Raw genomic sequence first — 24443 nt, 5'->3', positions numbered from 1 at the left:
TGCAATGAATACAGTAAACCTTAAACTATCTTCTTCCTTGTCATATAGAGATTTACAGAATTTTTAGATTTCTAAATTAATACTCAGCAAATGGAGAAGATTGCTTCCTTTTGTCTATCTGCATTTTAAAAAAAACTAATTTCAAGGCTGATAAAATGCTCATTCTACTAAATAAGTTAAAAGTCAGAGGAATGAACCATACTTCAATAATTTGAGTAACTAGAAATATTGTTGTGATTATCACTGGCAGTTTAAAATTACGTGATTATAATGCATGATAATACTTATTAAAAATGTCAGTATGCATGTCAGTCAGATCAAGTCAGTCATGTAACCCGTACAATTTTTGTTTTGTAGATTGTGGTCTGTGTGTCAGCAGGATACAGGCACAGTGCATCTGTGACATCTGATGGAGAGCTTTATACTTGGGGAGAGGGAGACTTTGGCAGACTTGGTCAGTATTTAGTGCACCCTGGCTGGTTCACTTAATTTGCTTTGCAGCATGATGAGAAATTATTTTATTGAATGTAAAATAAATAAATGTCTAATTTTAAACCAGGCTGAAGACAATATCTTTCAGATACTTGCAGCGTGTTATGATGAGTATAGGGAAAGTTTGAGTAACTTGTAAGTTGACAATAAAAGTAGTGTTTGGCAGATTACAATGATTGATGTGGTATATTCTAGAGAGTAATTATAGATAATGGAATAATCAAGATTCTAATAAGTTGTGTTTAACTGTTGAAAATATTTAATTGTGTATGATATTTGCAGTAGTCTGTTGTAATAAAATGCCATTTCACATCATGTAATTTTGAATTAAAAGTAAGGTAATTTTATTTAGTTTGTTTTATAACAGATTTTGATGCATCTAAGGTGCTTACTTGCATTTCATCATGTAATGCTGGTGTATGGGCCTTTCAATCATTGGGTCTGATGATTGTTTAGAGATTATACCATAATAACTCCTGCTCAACGTTTTAATGGAAGATGTAATTATTTACTTTATGTTGCTCTTCTCACTCTGTTTCCCAAATTCTTACTGGCTTCTGCAGCACTGGTGTTTGGTTATTTTTTTTTAAATGATGCATACTAGAAATTAAAAAGAAAACAGATTTGAACTGGAAAGGCTTAAAATGATGTGGAGAAAGATCTAACAGGCAGCTAATTTGGAGAGCTGAGCAGAATCAGCTCTTCTGATGTGAGCTACAAAGATTCTAACTTTGAGGTTTAAATTTAAATTTGAGGTTTGCTAATCTGTAATTTTGAAAGCTAATTAGCTATTGAGTTTATCAACTAAGGATGCCACTTAATTAGAGTTAGATTTTGTGAGAATTACATGACCCAAGTGAGAAAGATAGTGAGAAGTGAGCAGACGTAGAAAGCAGGAGGAGGATGATGCAAAGCGAGAGGAAGTGAAAGATTGAAGAAGTAGAATGACATGAAGGAGAGAGGAGGAATGGTGGAGAATGGAGAATGAAAGGAGAACAGAGCAGAAGATGATGCATCTGGAGGGGCATATGTGAAGAGAGGTGTAGGCAGTGGCTACACATGGAAGACGAGTGTAAAAAGTGCAGGTCATTTCCCTGTTGGCTGCTCGCTGGCCAAGTAGTTACAGATCTATTGGACAACAGGACATGGGATGCTACAAGCATGGGAACAGGAATCGATCACTTAGATCCTTGAACCTGTTTCATCATTCAATGTGATCATGGTTGATCTGCATCTGTCTCCATAAACGTGCCTTTACCACATTTCACTTACACGATATCAAAAATTTGGCAATCTCAGAATCAAAATTAACAATTATTCTAGCATAACTTTATGGTTTTAGAAAACAGTTACTGACTTCTTCCATCCTTCTTTGTAAGTGTTTTGAGAACAATGACCATAATTCTATAAATTTTAAAATAGTTGTGGATAGCAATAAGATTGGTCCTCAAGTGATAGTGCTAAATCGGGAGAAGGCTAGTTACCATGATATTAGGCAGGAACTGGAGAAATTGGATTGGGGGTGGCTGTTTGAGAATAAACCCAAATCTGACGTGAGAGTTTTTTAAAGGCAGATTGATCAGAGTTCAGAGCCAGGATGTCCCAATGAGGATGAAAGGTAAAAATGGCAACATTCAGGAAGCAGGATGACAAGAGATATTGAAACTTTAGTCAATTAGGAATGTGCACGCTTGCTGGCCTAGCCAGTGATACCACATGCTGTGAATGATTTTATTTTAGAAAGGGTGACATATGTAGGATTTAGGAAACTCAAATAAGACAAGCCAGTTGAAAAATATAAAGGAAGCAGGAAATAATGTAAACAAGGAATTCGGAGGGCTAGAAGTATCCTTGGCAAGTAGGATTAAGGAAAATACCAAGGCATTTTGAGTTCCGAAGCGATTTACCAAGTATAGAATGTTTGAGTTATAAAGAAAGGCTGATAGGCTGGGATTTTTTTCATGGAGCATTGGAGGTTGAGAGATGACCTTAGAAGTTTATAAAACGATGAGGGGTATAGATAGAGTTAATGGTAGTAGTCTTTCCCTTCAGATGGGGGATTTCAAACTTGGGAGCACATTTTTAAGGTGAGTGGAGAGAGATTTAAAAAAGACTTGGGGGCAAATCTTTTACACAGACGGTGGTTTGTGTGTAGAATGAACTTCCTGAGGAAGTGGTGGGTGTGCATACAATGACAACATTTAAAAGACGTTTGAATAAATATATGAATAGGAAAGGTTTGGAGGGATATTGGCCAGGAGCAGATAGGTGGGATTAGTTTAGTTTTGGATTATGTTCGGCATGGACTGGTTAGACCGAAGGGTCTGTTACTGTGCTGTGTGATTCTGACTCTATGTGGATGTAGGTTTGCTCATTGAGCTGGAAGCCTCATTTTCAGATGCTTCATCACCATACTAGTTACATCTTTAGTGAACCTCTGGACAAATTTGTTCAGAGGCTCACTGAAGATGTTACCTAGTATGATGATGAAATGTCTGAATATGAACCTTCCAGCTCAATGAGCAAACCGACATCCAGAACCTCCAACCTGAGCTACAAATCTTCTCAAAACTTGCTCTGACTATGTATTGGGAGCAAGGGGGTAGCAAGGGAAGGAGTAGATCCTCTTTAAGGAGAAATTAGGGAATTTATGTGTGGAGCCAGAGGATGTGGGTGAGATCTTTGTTGAGGAAAGTTTCAGAAACAGACCTTCAGTATCGACAAATTTTATTACTCATGATATATCCTGGGACCAGTTGTAAGTTAAATGCTCCCATGATATATCGTGAGTAATAAAGTTTTTCAATACTGAAGGTCTGTTTCTGAAATTTTCCTCAACAGCTTAGAGTAGTCAGCAGGATGCAGGCTCTAGTAAGGGCAAACAGTTCAGCTGCCTGCACGGATGTTCCATCTGGCAGCACAGCTGATTCAAGGGTTTCAAATGGGATGCATAACGGGGCAGAGGGCAACAGTGCCGAGCTGATCATGTACAACACTGCTTCATAAAAATAATAACCGAAAGAGCAACAAAAATAATGACAAGCATTATAAAGCCTTGTAGAAGGGTGCTGCCTCAAGATCCAAATCGGTCATTCATCCAACTCCATAGATCCCAATGGGGGCTAGTGTTTCTGGGATGGGAGGTTGACTTCCGAAGTTTTTAATTAGTGCTTTGCATTAGTATTTTCCCAGTAGAAGGAAATGAATGATGGTTAGATTAAAGAAAGGTATATTGATATCCTAGGACATGTTGATATTTAGAGGGAGGATACAATGGGTGCCTTGAAAAACATTAAGGTACACAAGTCCCCAGGACCTGATGGAATTGATTCCAAGATACTGAGTTTGGAGATTGCTGGGGCCTTGACAGATCTCTGTATCCTCTTTAGCCACAGGCGATGTCCCAGAACACTGGCGAATAGCTAACATTGTTCCTTTGTTTAAAAAGGGCAACAGTGATAATCCATGAAATTATCGGCCAGTGAGCCTTACATCAGTGGTGGGGAAATTATTGGAGAAGGTCCTTCGGAACATGATTACCTGCATTTGGAAAAGATTGGATTTTTTTAAGAGATGCCAACGTAGCTTTGTACGGGGGTGGGGGGGGGGGGGGCTCTTGTCTCAAATTTGGGTTTCTTGAGAAAATGACAAAGCTGATTGAGGGTAAGGCAATGGATATTGTCTACATGGAACTTACTATTGCATTTGACGGGATCATTTATAGTAGGCTGATCCAGAAGGTTAAGTCACATGGGATCGTTGAGAAGGTGATAAGTTGGATGCAGTATTGGCTTGGTCATTCAGATAGATGGTACTTGGGACAGAGTATTTTTCTGACTGGAATTCTGTGCCCAATGATATTTCACAATGATCAGTTCTGTGACCTCTGTTGTTTGTATTATATGTAAAGTGATTTGAATGAAAATTCAGGTGGTTTGCTTAGTAAGTTTGCAGATGACTCTAAAATTGGAGGAGTTGTGGATGGTGAAGAAGCTTGTCAAAGGATACAGCAAGATATGAGATCACATGGAAAGTTGGGCAGAAATGGTAGAAGAGTTTAATCAGACAAGTGTGAGGTGATTCCTTTTGGGTGGTCAAACAGCAGAGGAAAATATATGTAAATGGCAGGCCCTTAGGAGCATTGATATACAGAGAAATCTTGGAGTGCAAGTCCATAGTGCCCTGAAAGTGACACACAAGTGGATAGGATGTAAAGAAAGCATATGGTATGCTTGCTTTCATTGGTTAAACAATGAGTGTTGTGAGCAGTTTTGGCCTCCACTATGGGAAGGATATGGAGGCTTTGGAAAGGGTGCAACAAAGGTTTATTGGGTTATTTCCCGATTGGAGTGTGTTAGCTAGAAGAAGAGATTGGATTGTTTTTGCAAAAGTGTTAGAGTCTGAGGGTGACCTGATAGAAGTATACAAAATTATGAAAAGTATGGATAAGGTGGATAGTCACAGTCTTTTTTCCAGGGTAGAAATGTGAAATACTAGGAGCATGGGTTTAAGACAGGAGGTGACAAGTTGTTTTACACACTGTGAAACAAGTGTTTCCTCATTTCCCCTCCCCCCACCTTGTCTCAGTCGATTCCCTCGAACTCAGCACCGCCCTCCTAACCTGCAATTTTCTTCCTGACCTCTCCGCCCCCACCCCACTCCGGCCTATCACCCTCACCTTGACCTCCTTCCACCTATCACGTCTCCATCGCCCCTCCCCCAAGTCCCTCCTCCCTACCTTTTATCTTAGCCTGCTGGACACACTCTCCTCATTCCTGATGAAGGGCTTATGCCTGAAACGTCGAATTTCCTGTTCCTTGGATGCTGCCTGACCTGCTGCGCTTTAACCAGCAACACATTTTCAGCTTACACACTGTGATAGCCAAGGATCGTGATAGAAATACAATAATAACGTTTAAGGGAGTTTGGACAGACGGATGAACAGGCAAGGAATAGAGGAATACACAGACATGGGAATAGTTTAGAATGGCATCATGGTTGGCATGGGCATGGTGGACTGAAGGACCTGTTCCTGTGCTGTATTGTTGTATGTTCTATGATATTTAGAGCTGAACATATAAGCCCTACATTTTAACTCACTGAAAACCCATTGACTTTAATATGATTAAAGTCAGACCAACAGGATCTGAGAACAGCTTTTTAACTTCTGTTTTTTGTTTTCTTTTTCTGTTGAAGTTCGAAGACCAAATTAAGTTAGAATTGCTAACATTTTAAATATTAAGCATTTTCTCAAAGCACATGTTTAAATTTCAATTTTTTTGGATTTTTATTAGCAGCATATGACTATTTATCCATAGCAGGTTATATTGCTTGCTAATATTTAATTTGTATGCTTCTTGTGAACTTTAGGACACAGTGACAGTCATAGTCGCAATTTACCAACTCTTGTGAAAGATATCAGTAGTGTTGGCCAAGTAGCTTGTGGAAGCTCCCATACTATTGCTGTGTCTCAGGATGGACGAACAGTATGGTCGTTTGGTGGTGGAGACAATGGTAAGTTAAGTTAACCCTTAATTCTTTGCCAGAAATGTTGAAATATTTGTAACTTGTGCGTACAGGTTTTTTGAATGCAACTTGAAAAGTTGCATAGGCCATTTAAAAATACATTTGGATCCTCTGTTTCAAAAGTAGACACAAAAGTAAGGAAGTTGTGTTACACCTTTATAACTCAATGGTTAGTCCCAGCTGGAGTACTGTATTTATTTCTCAGCACTGTAATTTACAAAGGATGTTAATGTCCTGGTGCAAGTAAAGACATTAATTTCCTAGAACAGTTCCATAGAGAGTGTGGAGAAACTGGGACTAGAGAATTGAAAGGAAGAATCAATTGTGGTCTTTAAAGTCATGTTTTAAGAGAGTAAGTAACATCAAAACTGTTTGTATGAAAACGCGGATTGCTAATCAGGGACACAGCACAAATATCAGAAAGGAAATTTTTAAAACTTAATTTATGTGAACAACTGTGAATTCAGGAATGCATGTATAAAACATTGGTGGAAACAGATTCAAAGGTAAGTTCAGTTTGAATAAATGCTTGATATTTTGAAAGGAAAAGTTTACAAGGCTGTCAGGAAGACTAGGAATGGGATTAATTGAATAGCTGTTTCAAGAATTGCTTCTTGTGTTGTATGAATTGATTTACTGTATGAAATATAGCAACTTAGAAATATTGTTCAAGACATGAAATGAAAATGTCCAATGTTTGCTATTAATGTTTCCATGTTTTGAAACCTGAAGAAAAATCCATGGAGCATTGAGTTTACATGCTATACATTTTGGGAATTCTTGTTCTTGTTTGGGAGAAAAATGTTGTCGAGATTCATGGTGATGAGGGTCTGATTGATCAAAACTTTGAGCAGATTTAGGATGGATATACATTTTCCTATGTATGGTTCTGAACAAGAGTCATATTGACCTCGAAACATTAACTCTTTCTTCTTTATAGATGCTGCCAGACCTGCTGAGTTTCTCCAGAATTCTGTTTGTGGGGTGTAGGTTTGATAGAAAAGCGCAGCAGGTCAGGCAGCATCCAAGGAGCAGGAGAGTCGACGTTTCGGACATGAGCTCATGCCCGAAACGCTGACTCTCCTGCTCCTTGGATGCTGCCTGACCTGCTGCGCTTTTCCAGCAACACATTTTCAGCTCTGATCTCCAGCATCTGCAGTCCTCACTTTCTCCTGTAGGTTTGATATCCAGGCGTTTCATTACCTGGCTAGGTAACATCATCAGTTGCAACCTCCAAGTGAAGCAAAGCTGTTGTCTCCTGCTTTCTATTTATATCTTTCTCCTGGATGGGGTTCCTGGGGTTCGTGGTGATGTAATTTCCTGTTAGTTTTCTGAGGGGTTGATAGTTGGTATCTTCGTTTGTGTGTGTTGGGATGGTTGCTGGTGTAGTTTAAGTATTTGGTCACCAAAAAAACCACCAATTCGATTGGGACAACACATCTATCCTGGGACAGGCTAACCAAAGACATGCCAGAGAATTCCTAGAGGCCTGGCACTCCAACCACAACGCCATAAACAAACACTTAGATCTAGATACCATCTATCAACCCTTCAGCAAACAAACAGGAAATGGCATCACCACAAACCCCAGGAACCCCATCCAGGAGAAAGATATAAATAGAAAGCAGGAGACAACAGCTTCGCTTCACTTGGAGGTCGCCACTGATGATGTTACCTCGCCAGGTAATGAAACGTCTGGATATCAAACCTACAGCTCAGCGAGCAAACCTACACTCTAAACCTCAACCTGAGCTACAAACCTTGCAATTCTGTTTGTTTTAAATCCTGTTGAATTCATGTGGTACAATACAATACTAATCTCTAGATGTTATACCAGCAATTTCAGTCAGAAAACTTGGGTTCATTTAGCCTACATTATTAACAGTTCAGCTGTGTATTTCTAATAACTTTGAGTTCCACTTGTTTGCAGGAACCTGAAATTTCCTCTTTTTAAATCAAATTTAAAATGTAGCAAAGCAATAAAAGCATTAGGAAATTGTGCAAATAATGTTATATTGTATTTTAATTTCCTCACCCATGCCTTAATTGGAATAATCCTATAATCTTAGGTAAACTTGGACATGGGGAAACTAACAGAGTGTACAGACCAAAGGTAATTGAATGTTTGCAAGGCTTATACATTAGGAAGGTGTGTGCTGGGAGCCAATCTTCGCTTGCATTGACTTCTGCTGGACAGGTAAGGGAACTAAATATGATTAAGTAGTGTCTGGTGGCAGATTTATCAAAAGCTTTGTATAGATTTCTCTACTGATGTTGTGGATATAAAATCTGTAGACAATTGCCATCAACTTGGCAATATAGACAGAGCCAACAGAAGGGTAAAGTTGATCTCAATTAAGTGTTTTATGAATGATAAATATATAACGTAAATAATTGTGTGATAATGACATGATAACAATTATGGGCAACTGAAAATTACACAAATACCCAACTGAAAATGATTTCTACCAAGGAAAAAAAAAATACTACCTGAAGTTTAATTTAAATGCTTGTGGATGAAATATTAAAATATAAATATGCAAGCACTTGTAATTTGAAGTTTTTGTAACTTTTTCTTGAAATCTGATTGATTTTTGTTTTATTGATTTAGAATACATTTCGACTTCATCTTCTAAGTCCAGAGTTGCTGTTGAGTTCCTTGTATGGATAATTAAACAATTTGAAAATTGATTTTATTCTGCAAGTGATGAGAGAGCTAATTTTGCTTCTACAAATTATTCAAAGGGAAATTCTGAAGCTCATCTGTATATTTGTTTCAGCTTTGGGATTTGGAAGCTGTGTGAAAGATCTGCAACTCAGTTCCATGCTACAAAGATTGAAAGTTTTACTACTTTTGTATTCAATACGCTTTCAGCTGTATGTTCAGGATGCCCAAGAATTGTTGTTCAACTTTATTAACTTTACCTGTAGAAATGTTAACACACTAAGTGGCATAACAGCATAATTACTGTATTTTTAATGTTGATATGGATTTCAATTCTACAATCGTAACACATAACTTCCACTGTCACCCATTTCGAATATTGAAAAAACGTTAAGTTAGCATTAAATTAGCATTTAATTATAAGTATGAATTATACTTCCACTTATAGTATTGAAATCCATTTCCATTTAAGCCACTTTATTATTTTATTATATGCATCCCCAAAGTTATTGGCAATTAAAGTTGCACAAGGGCTTGACTATAACAACCCTCAGGCCTCAGCCAGTAAAAAGGGAGACAGACCCCAAGTTATTTCCCTATTGCTTGCAAAATTGCAGCAGGGCAGGGCAGTACTATTCAATTCAATGAACCAATGGAAGGACACTTTGGAAAGAGTGAAGAAAAGGTTTACTGAATGAACATTCAAATCAGGAACATCTGAGCCTGCTCCACTGTTCAAAGCCACACATGGACTGCAATTGTCCAAGAAGGCAAGATAAATGCTGGCCCAGCTAGCAACACCCAGGTCCTATGAGTGATTTTAGAAAAGACATCATGGCTAATTTGATTGTAATTTAAACTCTATTCATGCATAGCCTAATAATAATTCCTCACCAACTGAAGAACATCAGTTACCATGATAAATTGGAGAGGCATAGACTATTCACCTGAGTGAATGCTGAAAGGAAATTTTATTAAGAGCTTTTCAAAATGCGAAGGAATCTGGTTAGAGTAGATTGGGATTATCTCTTCCCATTGGCAAACTAACATAACAAGAGACACTTCTGGAAGGTGAATGGCAAAAGAACCAGGCATTACACGAAGGAGGACTTCTTCATGCAGCAAGTGTTTAGGATCTGGAATCTGCTCTGAGAGTGTGCTGGAGGAAGATTCAATTATAGCTTTTAAAAGGGCATTAAATACTAGTTTGAAGAAAATCCAATCTTAGGGCTGTAAGGAAAAGATGTGCAAGCATGACCAGATATCTTGCTTTGGCAGAGAGCCAACAAGAATACAACTGATTAAATAGTCTCATATGCTTTAACCGTTTTGAGATTCTAATTGACACAATTAAAATGATTTGATAGGTTAACGAAATCCTGATGCCTTTTTTGTAGCACTGTCGAGTGTTCCTATCCTTGTATTATCACAATTATATTTTTACAATGCTACTTAATGGTGAAAAACAAGTCAAAATATAAATCAGGAATGTTTTATAAATGTTTAGTTTTATGAAGAAAAATGTCAATTGCCTATGGTCAAAATTTTACTTGACAAGCTATTTTATGAATCCCATGCCAAGTTATGCTTTTCTCTTGCTCCAGGTATTTGCATGGGGCTGTGGCTCTTGCCTGGGAAGTGGATCTTCAGAAACAACGGCTCTTAGACCACGCCTAATTGAGGAGCTGAATTCAACCAAAATCATTGATATTTCATGTGGCGATAGTCATTGTTTGGCACTGACACATGGTGAGATACAGTTAGGTCATAGTAATACCCCTGAATTCTGGAAAATATTCCTGCAAGCACTGCATAAATGCTTAATAAGATCAATTAAACTTTGAATTCCAGATCCAGCATTGAACATAGAACATAGAATAATGCAGCACAGAACAGGCCCTTCGGCCCTCGATGTTGCGCTGAACTATTCTCAGTTTATCTTCCTACACTATCCCATCATCATCCATGTGCTCATCCAAGGATTATTTAAATCTCCTAATGTGGGTGAGTTAGCTACATTGGCAGGCAGGACATTCCACGCCCTTACCACTCTGAGTAAAGAACCTGCCTCTGACAAATTGAGGGTGATAGATTTATCTTCCCTCGTACAAGATGATGTCATCATCCTAGGAAAAAGACTTTCATTGTCTACCCTATCTAATCCTCTGATCACCTTGTGTGTCTCTATCAAATCTCCTCTTAGCCTTCTTCTTTCCAATGAGAGCAGACCCAAGTCTCTTAGCCTTTCCTCCTAAGACCTCCCCTCCAGACCAGACAACATCCTTGTAAATCTCCTCTGCACCTTTTCCAATGCTTACACATCCTTTCCGAAATATGGCAACCAGAACTGTACACAATATTCCAAGTATGGCCGCACTAGCATTTTGTATAGTTGCAGCATAATATTGCAGCTCCTGAACTCGATCTCTCTACAACTGAAACCTAACATACTGTATGCCTTCTTTAACAGCACTTTTCAACCTGGGTGGCAACTTTCAGGGATCTTTATACATGGACTCCAAGATCCCTCTGCACATCCACACTATCAAGAATCTTTCCATTGACTCAGTATTCTGCCTTCCTGTTGTTCTTCCCAAATTGCATCACATCCCATTTAGCTGCATTGAACTTCATTTGCCATCTCAGCCCAGTCCTGCACTTTATCTAAGTCCCCCTGCAATCTGTAGCATTCTTCCAAACTGTCCACTACTCCACCGACTGCTGTCAATTTCAGGGAGTTTCATGAAGGGCTTCTCTCCATGAGGCCTTTCAAGTTAACTCTCAATTCTTTGCTGCACACCTCATTGTATATAGACACTGTGTCTATGATGTCATGCCTGCATTATTGTGTGCTTACCAGTGGTCACTAAATCCATGGGCCAATGAAACTGGAACAGGAACTTAACAGACTTTTGAAGCTGTAGAATATAATATAGAGTTTTAAGGTTTGAGCAGGAAACACAGGCTTAAACATTGGATTGAAGTTTCAAATCTTAAGAAAACAAGGTGGCCTTATGGGTTCATAATTTGGAGAGGAACACCAGCATGTAATGGTTGGGCCTAACATGAGTTTCCACATTACAATTTCTGCATAATGATCTATCTCGAATATTCAGAAGTGACTGTGTCTAATGGTGTGATCTTCTAGTCATCTTAATGTATTTTGCTTAGTGTATAACACTGTATATCAAATTTAAGTTGAACAGAATATGGTCGGATTTAAATAAAAGCAGTTTTGAGAGGAAAAGGATAGTATACAATTCTTGTTCAATAAAGTGTTGCATGCATCAACAGTTTGTTTACTGTTGGTTAATAATGTATACATGACCATTGATTAGGCAGTAAAGTTAACACATTAGTGACTATTTTGTCATATTTTGAAGTCATTTTCTCAGTTTTTCTTTAATCTTTGCTCTGATGTTGAGTGAAAGTAGGTAGTCCAATCCTTTGCACAAGATTTACTGCAAAAACACAGCCAAGATATGATTTCCTTTTTCATGATGTATCATCATCATCATTCCATGAAAGGCTGCCTTGCTTCTAATCCACATCTTTAGCAATGTGTTTGTTAAATTGGCCTTCTGGGAAATCATTGCAAATCTGTTATATATATAAAGTCATCAATAGTGTCAAGTTTCAAAAGTCTCAGGTCAGGAGTTGGTGAAATACTTTGCTCTTGCCTGAATGAGTGTAGCTCCAAAACCCTCAACCTTGACATCATTCAGGACAAAGCAGTCCACTTGATCAACATTTGATTCACCACCTTAAACCTTCACACCATCCAGCCTGGCTGGGGACGTATCTTCTACAAAATGCTCAACTGCAACTCAACAAGATTTCTTCAGCAGCACCTTCCAAATTTGTGACCTGTAGGTAAATGGAATGCCGTCACCAATAGGCTCCCCTCCAAGTCACACACCAGTCTGATCTTGAAAGCGTATTGCCATTTCTTCATCATTATGGGTCAAAACCTTAAGGCCCTCTAACAAAGAGCTTGTGAGTATCTCCTGTTTTTTCAAGAAAGTGAAGGCAGTAGAAGAAGGGTAGTAGTTTCTGATCTTGCTAATGATGGCATTGTGCCTACATCCAATGAACTGGTTTTAAAAAATGCTCATGGAGGTAATATTTGACTATAGATTACAATACAAACTAATAATTTTGTTATAGCCCCTCACACAAATATTAAGTAAATCTCAATCTTTTCCTCAACACAGATATCAGGTTTTTGAGCCCGAAAATAAGTGCAATGGCGCAGAAAACAATTAAAGTGTAGAATTGTGTAGCATCACAGAGCATGCAAAAGAGGATTTGTAAGTGTGAGACACAGAGTTGCCAGATGAGCTTGTTATCCAGTCTATGGAAATTAAATTGCCAAGGGGGAAAACAGTACAAAAGGACAATGGATTGCACATTTTCATCCTTTCTGTCAGCATCAACAGCCTGCATTTCTGTGATACTTTTAATATGTCAATCTTCCAAAGCTTTCTGCAGGTAGAATCTAAACATAGCAAACTGGCAATAAATTAAGGACTGACCAAGAGCTTAGACAAAGAAAATAAAGGCAAATTGCTGCAGATGCTGAAGATCTGAGAAAATGCTGAGCAAATCAGCAGATCCAGCAGCATCTGTGGAGAGAGAAACATTTAATGTTTTGAAACAGAGCAGAAGAAGTCATAACATTAATTTTGTTTCTCTCTCCACAGATGCTGCCAGAGCTCCTTAGTCAAAGAGGTAGGTTTTAGGAAAGAGAAAGAAGTGGAGACACAGGGGTTTAGAAAGGAAATTTCAAAGAATGGGGTTTGATTGACTGAAGTTACATCAACTATTGATAAGATTTTAAGAAAATGTTAGAGTTACTGTAATCTCGGAGAACAATAGAACTGTTTTCTCCTACACAGATGAACTGGTGGTGAGCTTAACCTGAGGGTGACCAAAGACTCTGGTAAGGTTGAGCAGGCAGGACCTTCATGTTGACTTCAGGTGGTCTCTATTGGTAGGGTGAAAGTGTGGGCTGCATAAGAAAACTAAGTCAGTTGCTTGATGGAGTTAACATTATAAAGGTAGAAAGGAGTGGGACATGGATAGATTTTAAACACCTGAATAAGTATTTTTAATTCAATGGAATTGAAGAATGGGGGACAGATGTGACAAGAGGGGCTAAGAGTAGAAAAGGATATAGTTTGGAAAGCAGATTCCAGGCAAAGACATAGGGATGCTTGAGCTTAGTATCCAGTTCACTATCACATTCTATGAATTAAGGTGTATTTAAATTATTTGAGATGTCCCTTTCTTGATATCATTTAAGCGGTCTTTATAGTATATCTGTAACTGAAGTCTCTAACCGTCTTTTTACTTATTCTAATAGATAACGAAGTTTACGCTTGGGGTAATAATGCAATGGGCCAGTGTGGACAAGGACATACATCAACTCCAATTGCTAAACCAAAGAAAGTAATTGGTTTGGAGGGAATACCTATTCAGCAAATCACCGCAGGAACTTCTCACAGCCTGGCGTGGACAGCCCCTCCGACTGACAGGTATGAAGTAACTTTACTGTTATATGCACTAAGGTAATAAATGCATTGGGAATAATTCTTTGCAGTTTCAAGGAAAAATTTATAATTCTAAAAGCGCACAAATCAATTTTTCAAGTTAGTGCTAAAAATTAACATAAAGGTTGAGAAAAGGGAGTTGCAGCTCATTCCGATAGCATTATTCTTTGCACCCTTATTTTGAATGACCTTTGTAGTTTTTACCCGTGTTTAAGATACTCGAGATCAGTTTTTGTTTTTTTTTTCTCTAACCCGTTTTGTGATGAGGTGACAAAATGGGCTGAATTTTATCAGGCTGGTAGAGACAGGTTAGAAGGCAATTAAATGAAGTAGATGACATACCTGTCAGCGTCATTCTGCCTTTATATTTCTGGGTGGCGGAAAGACTGCAAATGGCCCATACACACGGAATCCAATTGAGTCTGTTAAGTTGTCAGGGCCACCTTCCAGCCTCTGGCATCTTCCCATATCAGCAGACTGTCAGCTGAAACCAAAAGAGAAAATGCTGGAAAATCTCAGCAGGTCTGGCAGCATCTGTAAGGAGAGAAAAGAGCTGACGTTTCGAGAGGCCATTTGAAACGTTAGCCCTTTCCTCTCCTTACAGATGCTGCCAGACCTGAAATTTTCCAGCATTTTTTCATTTTGGTTTCAGATTCCAACATCCGCAGTAATTTGCTTTTACCCAGTGTTTAACTCACTGCCACCTCTGTTCCAAGACTGTCAGCTGTTTGGGGAGACTACCTGATAAACCCGTTGGCTAATGGCGGAATGGATCTGCCTAATTTGATACTACTTAACCAACATCGAGGCCGTATAATCATTCTACCCCTCTTATCCTTAAAGATTCATCCCCAGCAATGGTGCTGATGAGCTGACAGCCTTCTGATTGGGACTGTTTCTGGGGAAGATGGGACCTCAACAAACAGAATGGCCTGCATCTGAGCCAGAATTGGACCAATATCCTTACCAGAGGATTTACTAGTGCTGCAGTGAAGGGTTTAAACCAGCTGGGCAGAAGCAGGACACAGTGTGTTAATTGAATAGTGATACAGCTTATTTTAGAAAAGGGACTAAGACAGGAAGTTCACCCAAGTTGTGTCTCAAGGGAGTAAGGTGAAGGTAGATGGCCTCTACTTTAATGCTCGTAGTATTATAGGTAAGAAAATTAGTTCAGGGAATGATACATGAAATTGCAATGTGGTGGTGGTGGAGGGTTGTTTTTCAGACTGGAGGCCTGTGACCAATGGAGTGCCACAAGGATCGGTGCTGGGTCCACTATACATCATTTATATAAATGATTTGGATGTGAGCCTAAAAGGTATAGTTAGTAAGTTTGCAGATGACACCAAAATTGCAGGTGTAGTGGACAACTAAGAAAGTTACCTCCGATTACAACGGGAACTTAATCAGATGGGCCAGTGGACTGAGTAGCGACAGATGGAGTTTAATTCAGATAAATGTGAAGTGCTGTATTTTGAGAAAGCATATCTTAGCAGGACATATACACTTAATGGTAAGGTCCTAGGGAATGTTGCTGAACAAAGAGACCTTGGAGTGCAGTTTCATAGCTCCTTGAAAGTGGAGTTGCAAGTAGATAGGATAGGGAAGAAGGCGTTTGGTATGCTTTCCGTAATTGGTCAGAGTATTGAGTACAGGAGTTGGGAGGTCATGTTGCAGCTGTACAGGACAATATTTTGGACTATTGCATGCAGTTCCGGTCTCCTTCCTATCAGAAGGATGTTGTAAAACTTGAAAGTGTTCAGAAAAGATTTACAAGGATGTTGCCAGGGTTGGAGGATTTGAGCTATAGGTAGAGGCTGAATAGGCTAGAGCTGTTTTCCCTGAAGTGTCAGAGGCTGAGGAGTGACCTTATAGAGGTTTATAAAATCACGAGGGGCATGGATATGATAAATAGAGAAAGTCTTTTCCCTGGGGTCGGGGAGTCCAGAACTAGAGGGCATAGGTTTAGGGTGAGAGGGGAAAGATATAAAAGAGACCTAAGGGGCAACTTTTCCATGCAGAGAGTGGTACGTGTATGGAATGTGCTGCTATTGGTGGAGGCTGATACAGTTGCAACATTTAAGAGGCATTTGGATGGGTATATGAATAGGAAGGGTTTGGAGGGATATGGGCCGAGTGCTGGCAGGTGGGACTAGATTGGGTTGGGATATCTGGTCAGCATGCACGGATTGGACCGACGAGACTGTTTCCGTCCTCTAAGATGTGGTTGAGGGAGGTCTGACCACTTAACATTTTGGGGTGTTGGATCTTCAGGTCGGATGGGGAGGGTGAAAAAGTGTTGCATTATTAAGGAGGCAGTTACTGTACTTCAGAGGGTTGATATCCTGGAAGGATATTCAAATGAGGCTTTGTGGGTAGAGCTAAAGAGTAAAAAGGGCGCAGCCGGACTATTCAAAGTGTGTTATAGGCTCCCAACAATCAGAAGGGCAGTTAAGGAATAAATAAGGGGAGATCCAAGATGGCGGCGACTCAGCAAGTCTGAGTTTACAGTGCTCTTCCCAAAACCTGGGTAAAGTGAGTTACTCACCCCCACCATACTTACCAAACCACCCAAAAAATTTTTCTAACCTTAATTAGCTGCTTACTATTATATTTAAGCAGTTTAATATTAAGTGGATAATGAGTAAACCAAAGGGATCCCGCAGCTCTCAGAAAACAAAGACCCCTCCCCCACCCTCCTCTCCTCCTCCGGCTGCAGCTGATGTAAAAACAGGCCTTGAAGAGATGATTGCCAGGCTGGAAACGACACTCGTCAATTTCATCGCAGAATCCAGACAGAGATGGAACTCATTCGAAGAAAAGTTACAAAAGCACAGCCAGGCTATTGAGGAGCTGCAGGGCCGAGTGGAGGGGGCGGAGCTAAAGGCCACGACCTCCGAGGCTGCAGCTCAAACAGCTGCAGAACAGGTGCGAGCTCTGGAGCAGAGAGTCCGGGCCTTTGAAATCTACATGGATGACCTGGATAATAGAAATCGGAGAAAGAATATCCGTCTTCTGGGCCTCCCTGAACAAGAAGAGAAGGGACAGTTAGCAGTATTTCTGGAGCGATGGCTGCCCCAGCTTTTAAACCTGGGGGCTGAAACTGATCGGGTAAGGGTGGAGTGGGCCTACCGGGTCGCAGTACGCGGATCTGGCCCAAACCAGCGCCCACGCCCGGTCCTGTTCCGGCTGCAGAGTTATAGGGAGAGGCAGATACTCCTGGATGCCTCCAGAAATCTTGGAAAGGATCCTAAAGCCATGATCCATGAAGGATCCAAGATTATGTTATTTCAGGACTTCTCCCCGGCTTTGGCACGAAGGAGGAAGGCGTTTGATGAGGTGAAGAAATGTCTAAGGAACTTAAATATTCAATACACCTTACGCTACCCAGCGACGTTATGCTTTAACCATGAAGGATCCGAGTATAATTTTAGATCACCAGAAGAGGCTAAGGAACTTTTAGACTCGTTTAAATAAATCGTAAGAGACAATTTATGTTGGCTTGCCTCTTCCACACTCCGTGGGAAGAAGTGGATACTTTACTCTACTTTACTTTTGCTTCTGGGAGCAGGGTTGTTTTCCCTTGCTATTTTATGTTATTATACTTAACTGTAATTTGTTGGAGTTGTAATTTTATAGTTATGTGTGTTTGTACGTGGCATTGATGCTATCAGATATACTCAGGTATGGGTGGGGAGGGGTGGGGGTGGGGCGCTCACTGTTAACTCTAGCTCGGTATTATATCTAAATCCTATTAAGGAGCGCCCGGGTCAAGGGTGGGACACTGTTTGGGAGAGGATATGGTGGACCTTTAGAAAGGAAGTAAGGCCCCCTGAGAACAAGGGGGAGGATCTCCATTCAAACATGTTTTATTTTTTTTTGTTCTTATTGTTTGGAAATAGTTTCCTTTTTATTATACTGTTATGAGTGTATTAGAGAACATTTTCTCTTATTTGAAGGATGTAAGTGACTCAACTATACACTCTGGATAATTGTGGATTAGATTAGTAGTTAACTGAGTTTCATTGTTTTTCTTTCTTCTTTAGTATCATTCCTTTGAATTTCGATGATTATATATTTAAGATCTATTTTTATATTAATGTTTGTGCTTGAAAGTTCTGTTTTTATTTTTGTAAATCTGTCAAAATATTAAATTTCTAATAAAAATATCTTTTTAAAAAATAAGGAATAAATAAGTAGTCAGTTCACTGAGGCGTGTATAATTAGATTTGGAGGTTTCAACTACCTCATTATTAATTGGAATAATCATAGTTTAAAGGGTTTAGTGGATTTCTGGACATGTAATCAGGAGAGCTTTTTATATCAGCATATAGAAGGTCCTAGAGGATTGGTTCAGTGCTGGACCTACTTCTGGGGCACAAAGCCAGATAGTTGTTTGAGGTGGCAGTAAGGAGCATTTTAGTGATAGTGCTCACAGCACCATATGTTTTATGATGGTCTGCAAAAAAGGGTCTTGGATTGGAGGAAGGCAGATTGTGTTAATACAAGGGGATCTTGCCAGAGTAGACAGGGCACAGTATGTAAGTGCTGTGTTCTGGAGGTACTGGAGAGAGTATAGGCTGAATATGTCCCCTTTTAGGGTGAAATGTCAGGGAAATCAGCCTAGTGAACCCTTGTTGTGGCTCTGTTCGCCGAGGTGGGAGTTTTTCTTGCATTTGTAGCTTGGGTGCTTGTTGTTGTGGTTCTGTTCGCCGAGCTGGGAGTTTTTCTTGCAACAGAACCACAACAACGAGCACCCGAGCTACAAATCTTCTCACAAACTTTGAACTAGTGAACCCTTGATGTTGAGGACTCTTCAGTACCGGAAGAAAAGCAAAAGAGAAACATATAACGGGTACAAGGAGGCACAGCATTTGAGGCTGTAATGGAGTGCAGAAAGTGCAAGGAAAAACTCCTGACTCAATTGGTGGAGCAAAGTGGGGGCATGTAAATTAAAATGGGCAAGATTAGGGATAATCCTATCAAAAGAAGACAATAAACAGGGAAAGAATAGGACCTGTTAGGGACCGAGGGGATATTCTGAGTGGTGGCAGAGTACATTGGTAGACTGTTCGTGCTTCATATCTGTCTTCTCTTTGAGAAGGAGGATGGAAGGACAGAATTTGGGAAGAGAGAAGCATGGAATTATAGGCCAGTGGTAGGGAAGCTATTGTAGAAAATTCTGAAAGAGAAAATTAATCCCCATTTCGAGAAGCAAGGTTTGATCAGGGGAAGTCATTTTTGCTTTGTCTAAGGGAGATCATGCCGAACAAATCTGGTGAATGTTTTGAGATGGTGACCAAGTGTATAGCTGAGGATAGTGTAATTGATTTAGTTTATGTGGATTTCAGAATGGCCTTCGAGGCCCCACTTGGGAGACTAATAGACAAGATAAAAGCACAGAGAAACTTGGTAAGTTGATTCAAAATTGGTTTGTGGCAGGAGACAGAAGGTGATGGTGGAAGGCTGTTTGTGTGATCTGAGACTGGTAATAAGTAGCGTAGCACAAGAATCAGTGCTAACCCACTTATTGTTTGTGACATTCATAAATGATATAGATGAGAATGTGGGGACATCACAGAATAACACAAAGATTGACAGGTGGTTGATGTGAAGGGAGAAGGTCTTTGGTACAGAAGATAAAGTGGGTTGGTCAGATAGGCAGATCACTGGCAGATGGAATTTAATCCTGATAACTGAGAGATGATGCACTTTGGAAGGAGTGACAGAAGAAGACAGTATTCAACGAATGGCAGGACACAAAGTAGCTCTGAGATCAGAGGGATCTTCTGGTGCTTGTCCACAGATCCCTGAAGCAGGCAGGGCAGGTTAATAGGGTAGTGAAGAAGGCATAAAGGGCACATTCTTTATCAATCAAGGCATAAATAATAAGAGCAAGGAGGTTATGTTGGAGCTGTACAGAACTTTGGCTTGGCCACAACTGAAAGGAGAAAGTGAGGACTGCAGATGCTGGGGATCAGAGCTGAAAATGTGTTGCTGGAAAAGCGCAACAGGTCACGCAGCATCCAAAGAGCAGGAGAATTGATGTTTCGGGCATAAGTCCTTCTTCAGGAATGAGGGCACACAACTGAAGTACTGTGTGCAGTTCTGGTCACTGCATCATAAGAAGGTGTGATTGCACTGGAGGGGGAGCAAAGGAGATTCAACAAGAAGTTGCCTGACTTGGAGTATTTTAGCCAGAAAGAGAAACTGGATAAGCTTGTGTGGCTTTCTTTAGAGCAGGGAATGTTGAGGAGGAAACTGATAAAGGTTTATGAGATTTTGGGAGTGGGACAGGATGGATAGAAAACAGTTGCTCCCTTTAGTTGAATTGTCAATGGCAAGAGGGCGCATCTTTAAGTTGAAAGGCAGGAGGTTTAGAGTGCATTTGATATATTTCGCACAAATGGCCATGGTATGGAATGTACTTCCTGCAAGGGCAGTTGAGGCAGATAACTTCTCAACCTTTGAAAAGTACTTGGGTGAGCACTTGAAATGTCATAACATTTAACGCTCTGGGCTTAGTGCTGGAAAATTCAACTAGATTTAGTATAGTTTTGGCAGTCCAGACTCTAAGTCAAAGATGCCTTTCTGTACTCTGTGACCATATGATGTAGGAGCAGAAGGAGACTATTCATCCCACCAAGTCTGCTGTACTATTCAGCAACATTTTGATCCTTCACTCCATTTTCCTGCCTTTTTCATAAAATCCTTGATTCCCTGATTAAAAATTTGACCATCTATCTCAAATATACTAAATGACCCAGCCTTGACAGCACTCTGCAGTAAAGAGTTCCACAAATTACTTACCCTCTGAGGAATGAAATTCCTCCTCATCTCTAGCTAAATGTGTAACTCCTTATTCTGCGATTTTATCCTCTGGTCTTCAACTTTCCCACAAGAGGAACACCCTTTCTGTATCTACCCTGTCAAGCCCACTGAGAATCTTGAATAATTCAGTAAGGTTGCATCCCAGTCTTCTACCTTCCAATGAATATATGACCAACCTACTCAACCACTCATCGGACAATCCCTCCAGACCTAGTATCAGCCTACTTAGCCTTCCCCTTTCTGCCTCTAAGTACATCTTTCCTTAGATAAGGAGATGAAAAGTGTTTAAAGTATTACAGCTGTGGTCTGACCACAATTTTGTATGTTTTCAACAAACCCTCCCAAATCTATTCCCTTTGAAATAAAGACCAACATTCCATTTACCCTCATCTGATGAACTTGGGTGCTAGCTTTTTGTGGTTCATGGATGAAGCCTCCCAAATGCCTCAGTTCTGTAGCTTTCTGCATTTAGAAACTATTCAGCCCCTGTCACATTTTCTGTTAAAATGAAAAACCTCACATTTTCTGACATTACATTCCATTTGGCAAGTGTTTTGTTCACTCACTTAAACTGTCTATATGCCTCTGCAGAATCTTTGTGTCATCCTCGCCAATCACCTTCCCACTTAGTTTTGTTATCTGCAACTTGGCTATAGTATATTCACTTGCCTCATTCAACTCAGTAGTATAATTGTAACCCCAGCATTGATCCCTGTATCACACTCTTAATTACAAGTTGCTACCCTGAAAATGCTCCCCTCTCCATGTCAACTCTGTCTTCGATTAGTTAGCCAAATCTCTATCCATGCTAATATTCTACCTCCCAACATCATCTTGTCTTAAGTACCTTAATCTGTGCTACATTATCAATGTCTTTTAATATATTACATCCATTCTCCCCCTTTATCTCTCCTGCTTGTTAGCCTCCTCAAGGAATTCTAGTAAATTTGTCAGGCATAGTTTCCCTTTCATGAAGCCATGCTAACTCTGCTTGATCATATATCTGCCTGCATTAAATTCAGCCCTTTGGTTTCAGCAATGCACTGTAAAGTTGCAAACTCAATATATTATAGGAATCTCTTCTCATTATTTGCTTTTTTTTAAATTACTATGTTCATTAGCATGTGAGGTCTTAGTGCTGGTGGATAGTATGTTTTGGGCATCCGGTAAGAATATTGATCGCTCAGCAGGCTAAGGGAGATGCAGGCTAATAAGGATCAGGTAGGGGTGTGGGTATTGGATAGGATGCTCTTTGGAGAGTCAATGTGGATTTAATGGGCTCAGCATTACCACATGTGGATCTCAGCAACATGTCTCCCTTAATCTTCCTATATGACTTGTTATTCTCCTGTTGTTCTCATCAATTGTTCTAAATTCAACAAATCCCAAAGTTGGGATCATTTTACAGATCTTCCTTACTCTGAATCCTCAATTCTTATGGGAGCAGCCAAAAAGACTTATCCAAGACTTTTACCCAATCCAACAACTAAAGCTCACCAACCAATACCTAGCTGCACCAAATTGCACTTAATTACTTAACCATTTTTTTCAGATTTGGAAAGTAATGACTTAGTTATGACTTGCAGGGCATTATCTTTACATCGTTCATTGGCACAGTGGCTCAGTGGTTAGCACTGCTGCCTCATAGCTCCAGGGACCCAGTGCTACTCCTGCTTGGTCGTGTGTCTTTGTGGAGTTTGCACGTTGTCCCTGTGTCTGCAATGGTTTCCTCCAGATGTTCCAGTTTCCTCATATAAACCAAAGATGTGCAGATTAGGTGGATTGGCCAGGCTAAATTGCCCATAGTGTCCAGGGATGTGTAGGCTTAGGTGGGTTAGCCATGGGAGATGCAGGCTAATAAGGATCGGGTAGGGGTGTGGGTATTGGATAGGATGCTCTTTGGAGAGTCAATGTGGATTTAATGGGCTGAATGTCCTGTTTCCACGCTGTCGGGATTCTAGAAGGGTCTGGTTCCATGCTGTACATCTCTATGACTCTCTAACTTTCAGGGAATACATTAGTCAGTTAATTGAGGATGCCATTATTGTTGAATAACATTGTAGAATGGTTTAAGATATTTTTGAAAGTTGTGGATAGATTTTAGCAGGTTTATTTCAATAAAGTTTAATTACATATAAGAGTATTTTTGTTATATGACGTACTGTGGGTTATGAGAAGCGCTCATGCCCGAAACGTTGATTCTCCTGCTGCTTGGATGCTGCCTGACCTGCTGCGCTTTTCCAGCAACACATTTTCAGTACTGTGGGTTATGTAAAGGTTTCCCTTATTTTCCAGTAGTGACATAAGTAGAGACATAAGCTAATCACAAAACAAATCTAGTATTTACAAACCGAGTAACTTGGATACCTGCTGTAAACTTTGCAAGAGCTTTACCATAACTTTAAAATTTAGGTTGGTTTATTAAGAGCCAGCATCGAAACGTTTTAACATTTGTACTTTGACTTTCACCATTAATATTCCGAAGAGTTCGTATTTTATTGTAAATATTGCTCGTATTTTGCTTATCTTATTCTTTAGGCAACTGGTCGCCTGGCACAGACCTTTCTGCGTTGATCTGGAAGAAAGTACGTTTAGTTATTTGCGAACATTTTTGGATAGGTACTGTGATGGAATTAACAATGAGGTACCTCCACAGCCTTTCTTTTCTCAAAGGTAATGGAAAATATTTTTGCATATGTCTTTTGAACAGTGTAAACATATTGACCTGGGAAACAATCTTGGTTGTATTCTGAACAGCATTATTATTTTAAAAACCAAAAGAACTGCGAATGCTGTAAATCGGAAACCAAAAAAGGAAGTTGCTGGAAAATCTCAGCCAGTCTGGCAACATCTGTGAAGAGAACTGAAAGTTAACGTTTCGAGTCCTATGACTCTTCCTCAGAACATGTTAAATGTTAACTTTGAAATTTCTTCACAGATGCTGTCAGACCTGCTGAGCTTTTCTAGCAACTTCCATTTTTGTTTAGCGTTCTTATTTTGAGCACTTACAATAGTTTCACCCTGAACTGTGTTTGATAAAACCTCTCACTTTGTTTTTACTTTCAGTCACAGAATGTGTGTGTTTCTGGCAAGGCCAAAATTTATTTCTCACCTTTAATTGCTGTGGGGATGCAGTGGTGAGCTACCTGCTTCAGCCTTTGCTGCACAGGAGTGCAGAAACACTCACAGTGCTGTTAGGAAGGGAGTTGTAGGATTTGACCCATTAACACTGAGGGAACAATGAAAGTTCTAAATCAGAATGATATTTGCCTTCAAGGGAAACTTACAAGTGGGGGTTTTCCTGTGCAGTTGGTGATAAAGGTCTTGGAAGGTGCTTTCACAGGAAGCTTGGTCAGGTTCTGCAGTACATCCTGTAG

At 39.9% G+C, this 24443-nt stretch overlaps 1 protein-coding gene across 3 annotated transcripts in view; it reads left to right on the top strand.

Moving 5' to 3' along the window:
• LOC132806698 (probable E3 ubiquitin-protein ligase HERC1) overlaps nucleotides 1-24443 on the top strand; it is a 343050-nt gene that overhangs the window by 61834 nt on the left and 256773 nt on the right. For 2 of the 3 annotated variants that reach the window (XM_060821274.1, XM_060821268.1), the window contains exons 6-11: nucleotides 358-454; nucleotides 5863-6006; nucleotides 8088-8215; nucleotides 10288-10432; nucleotides 14049-14220; nucleotides 23605-23739. In XM_060821274.1, coding sequence (XP_060677257.1) covers nucleotides 358-454; nucleotides 5863-6006; nucleotides 8088-8215; nucleotides 10288-10432; nucleotides 14049-14220; nucleotides 23605-23739 — 821 coding nt within the window. Of the gene's footprint in view, nucleotides 1-357; nucleotides 455-5862; nucleotides 6007-8087; nucleotides 8216-10287; nucleotides 10433-13386; nucleotides 13415-14048; nucleotides 14221-23604; nucleotides 23740-24443 lie in introns of those variants that run through there. The other variant, XM_060821283.1, reaches the window with a different exon arrangement.

Source organism: Hemiscyllium ocellatum, chromosome 1 (assembly GCF_020745735.1).
Source record: "Hemiscyllium ocellatum isolate sHemOce1 chromosome 1, sHemOce1.pat.X.cur, whole genome shotgun sequence".
NCBI lineage: Eukaryota > Metazoa > Chordata > Chondrichthyes > Orectolobiformes > Hemiscylliidae > Hemiscyllium > Hemiscyllium ocellatum.
Note: the sequence above shows the minus strand (reverse complement) of the source record. Positions and strands in the feature narration are given on the sequence as shown.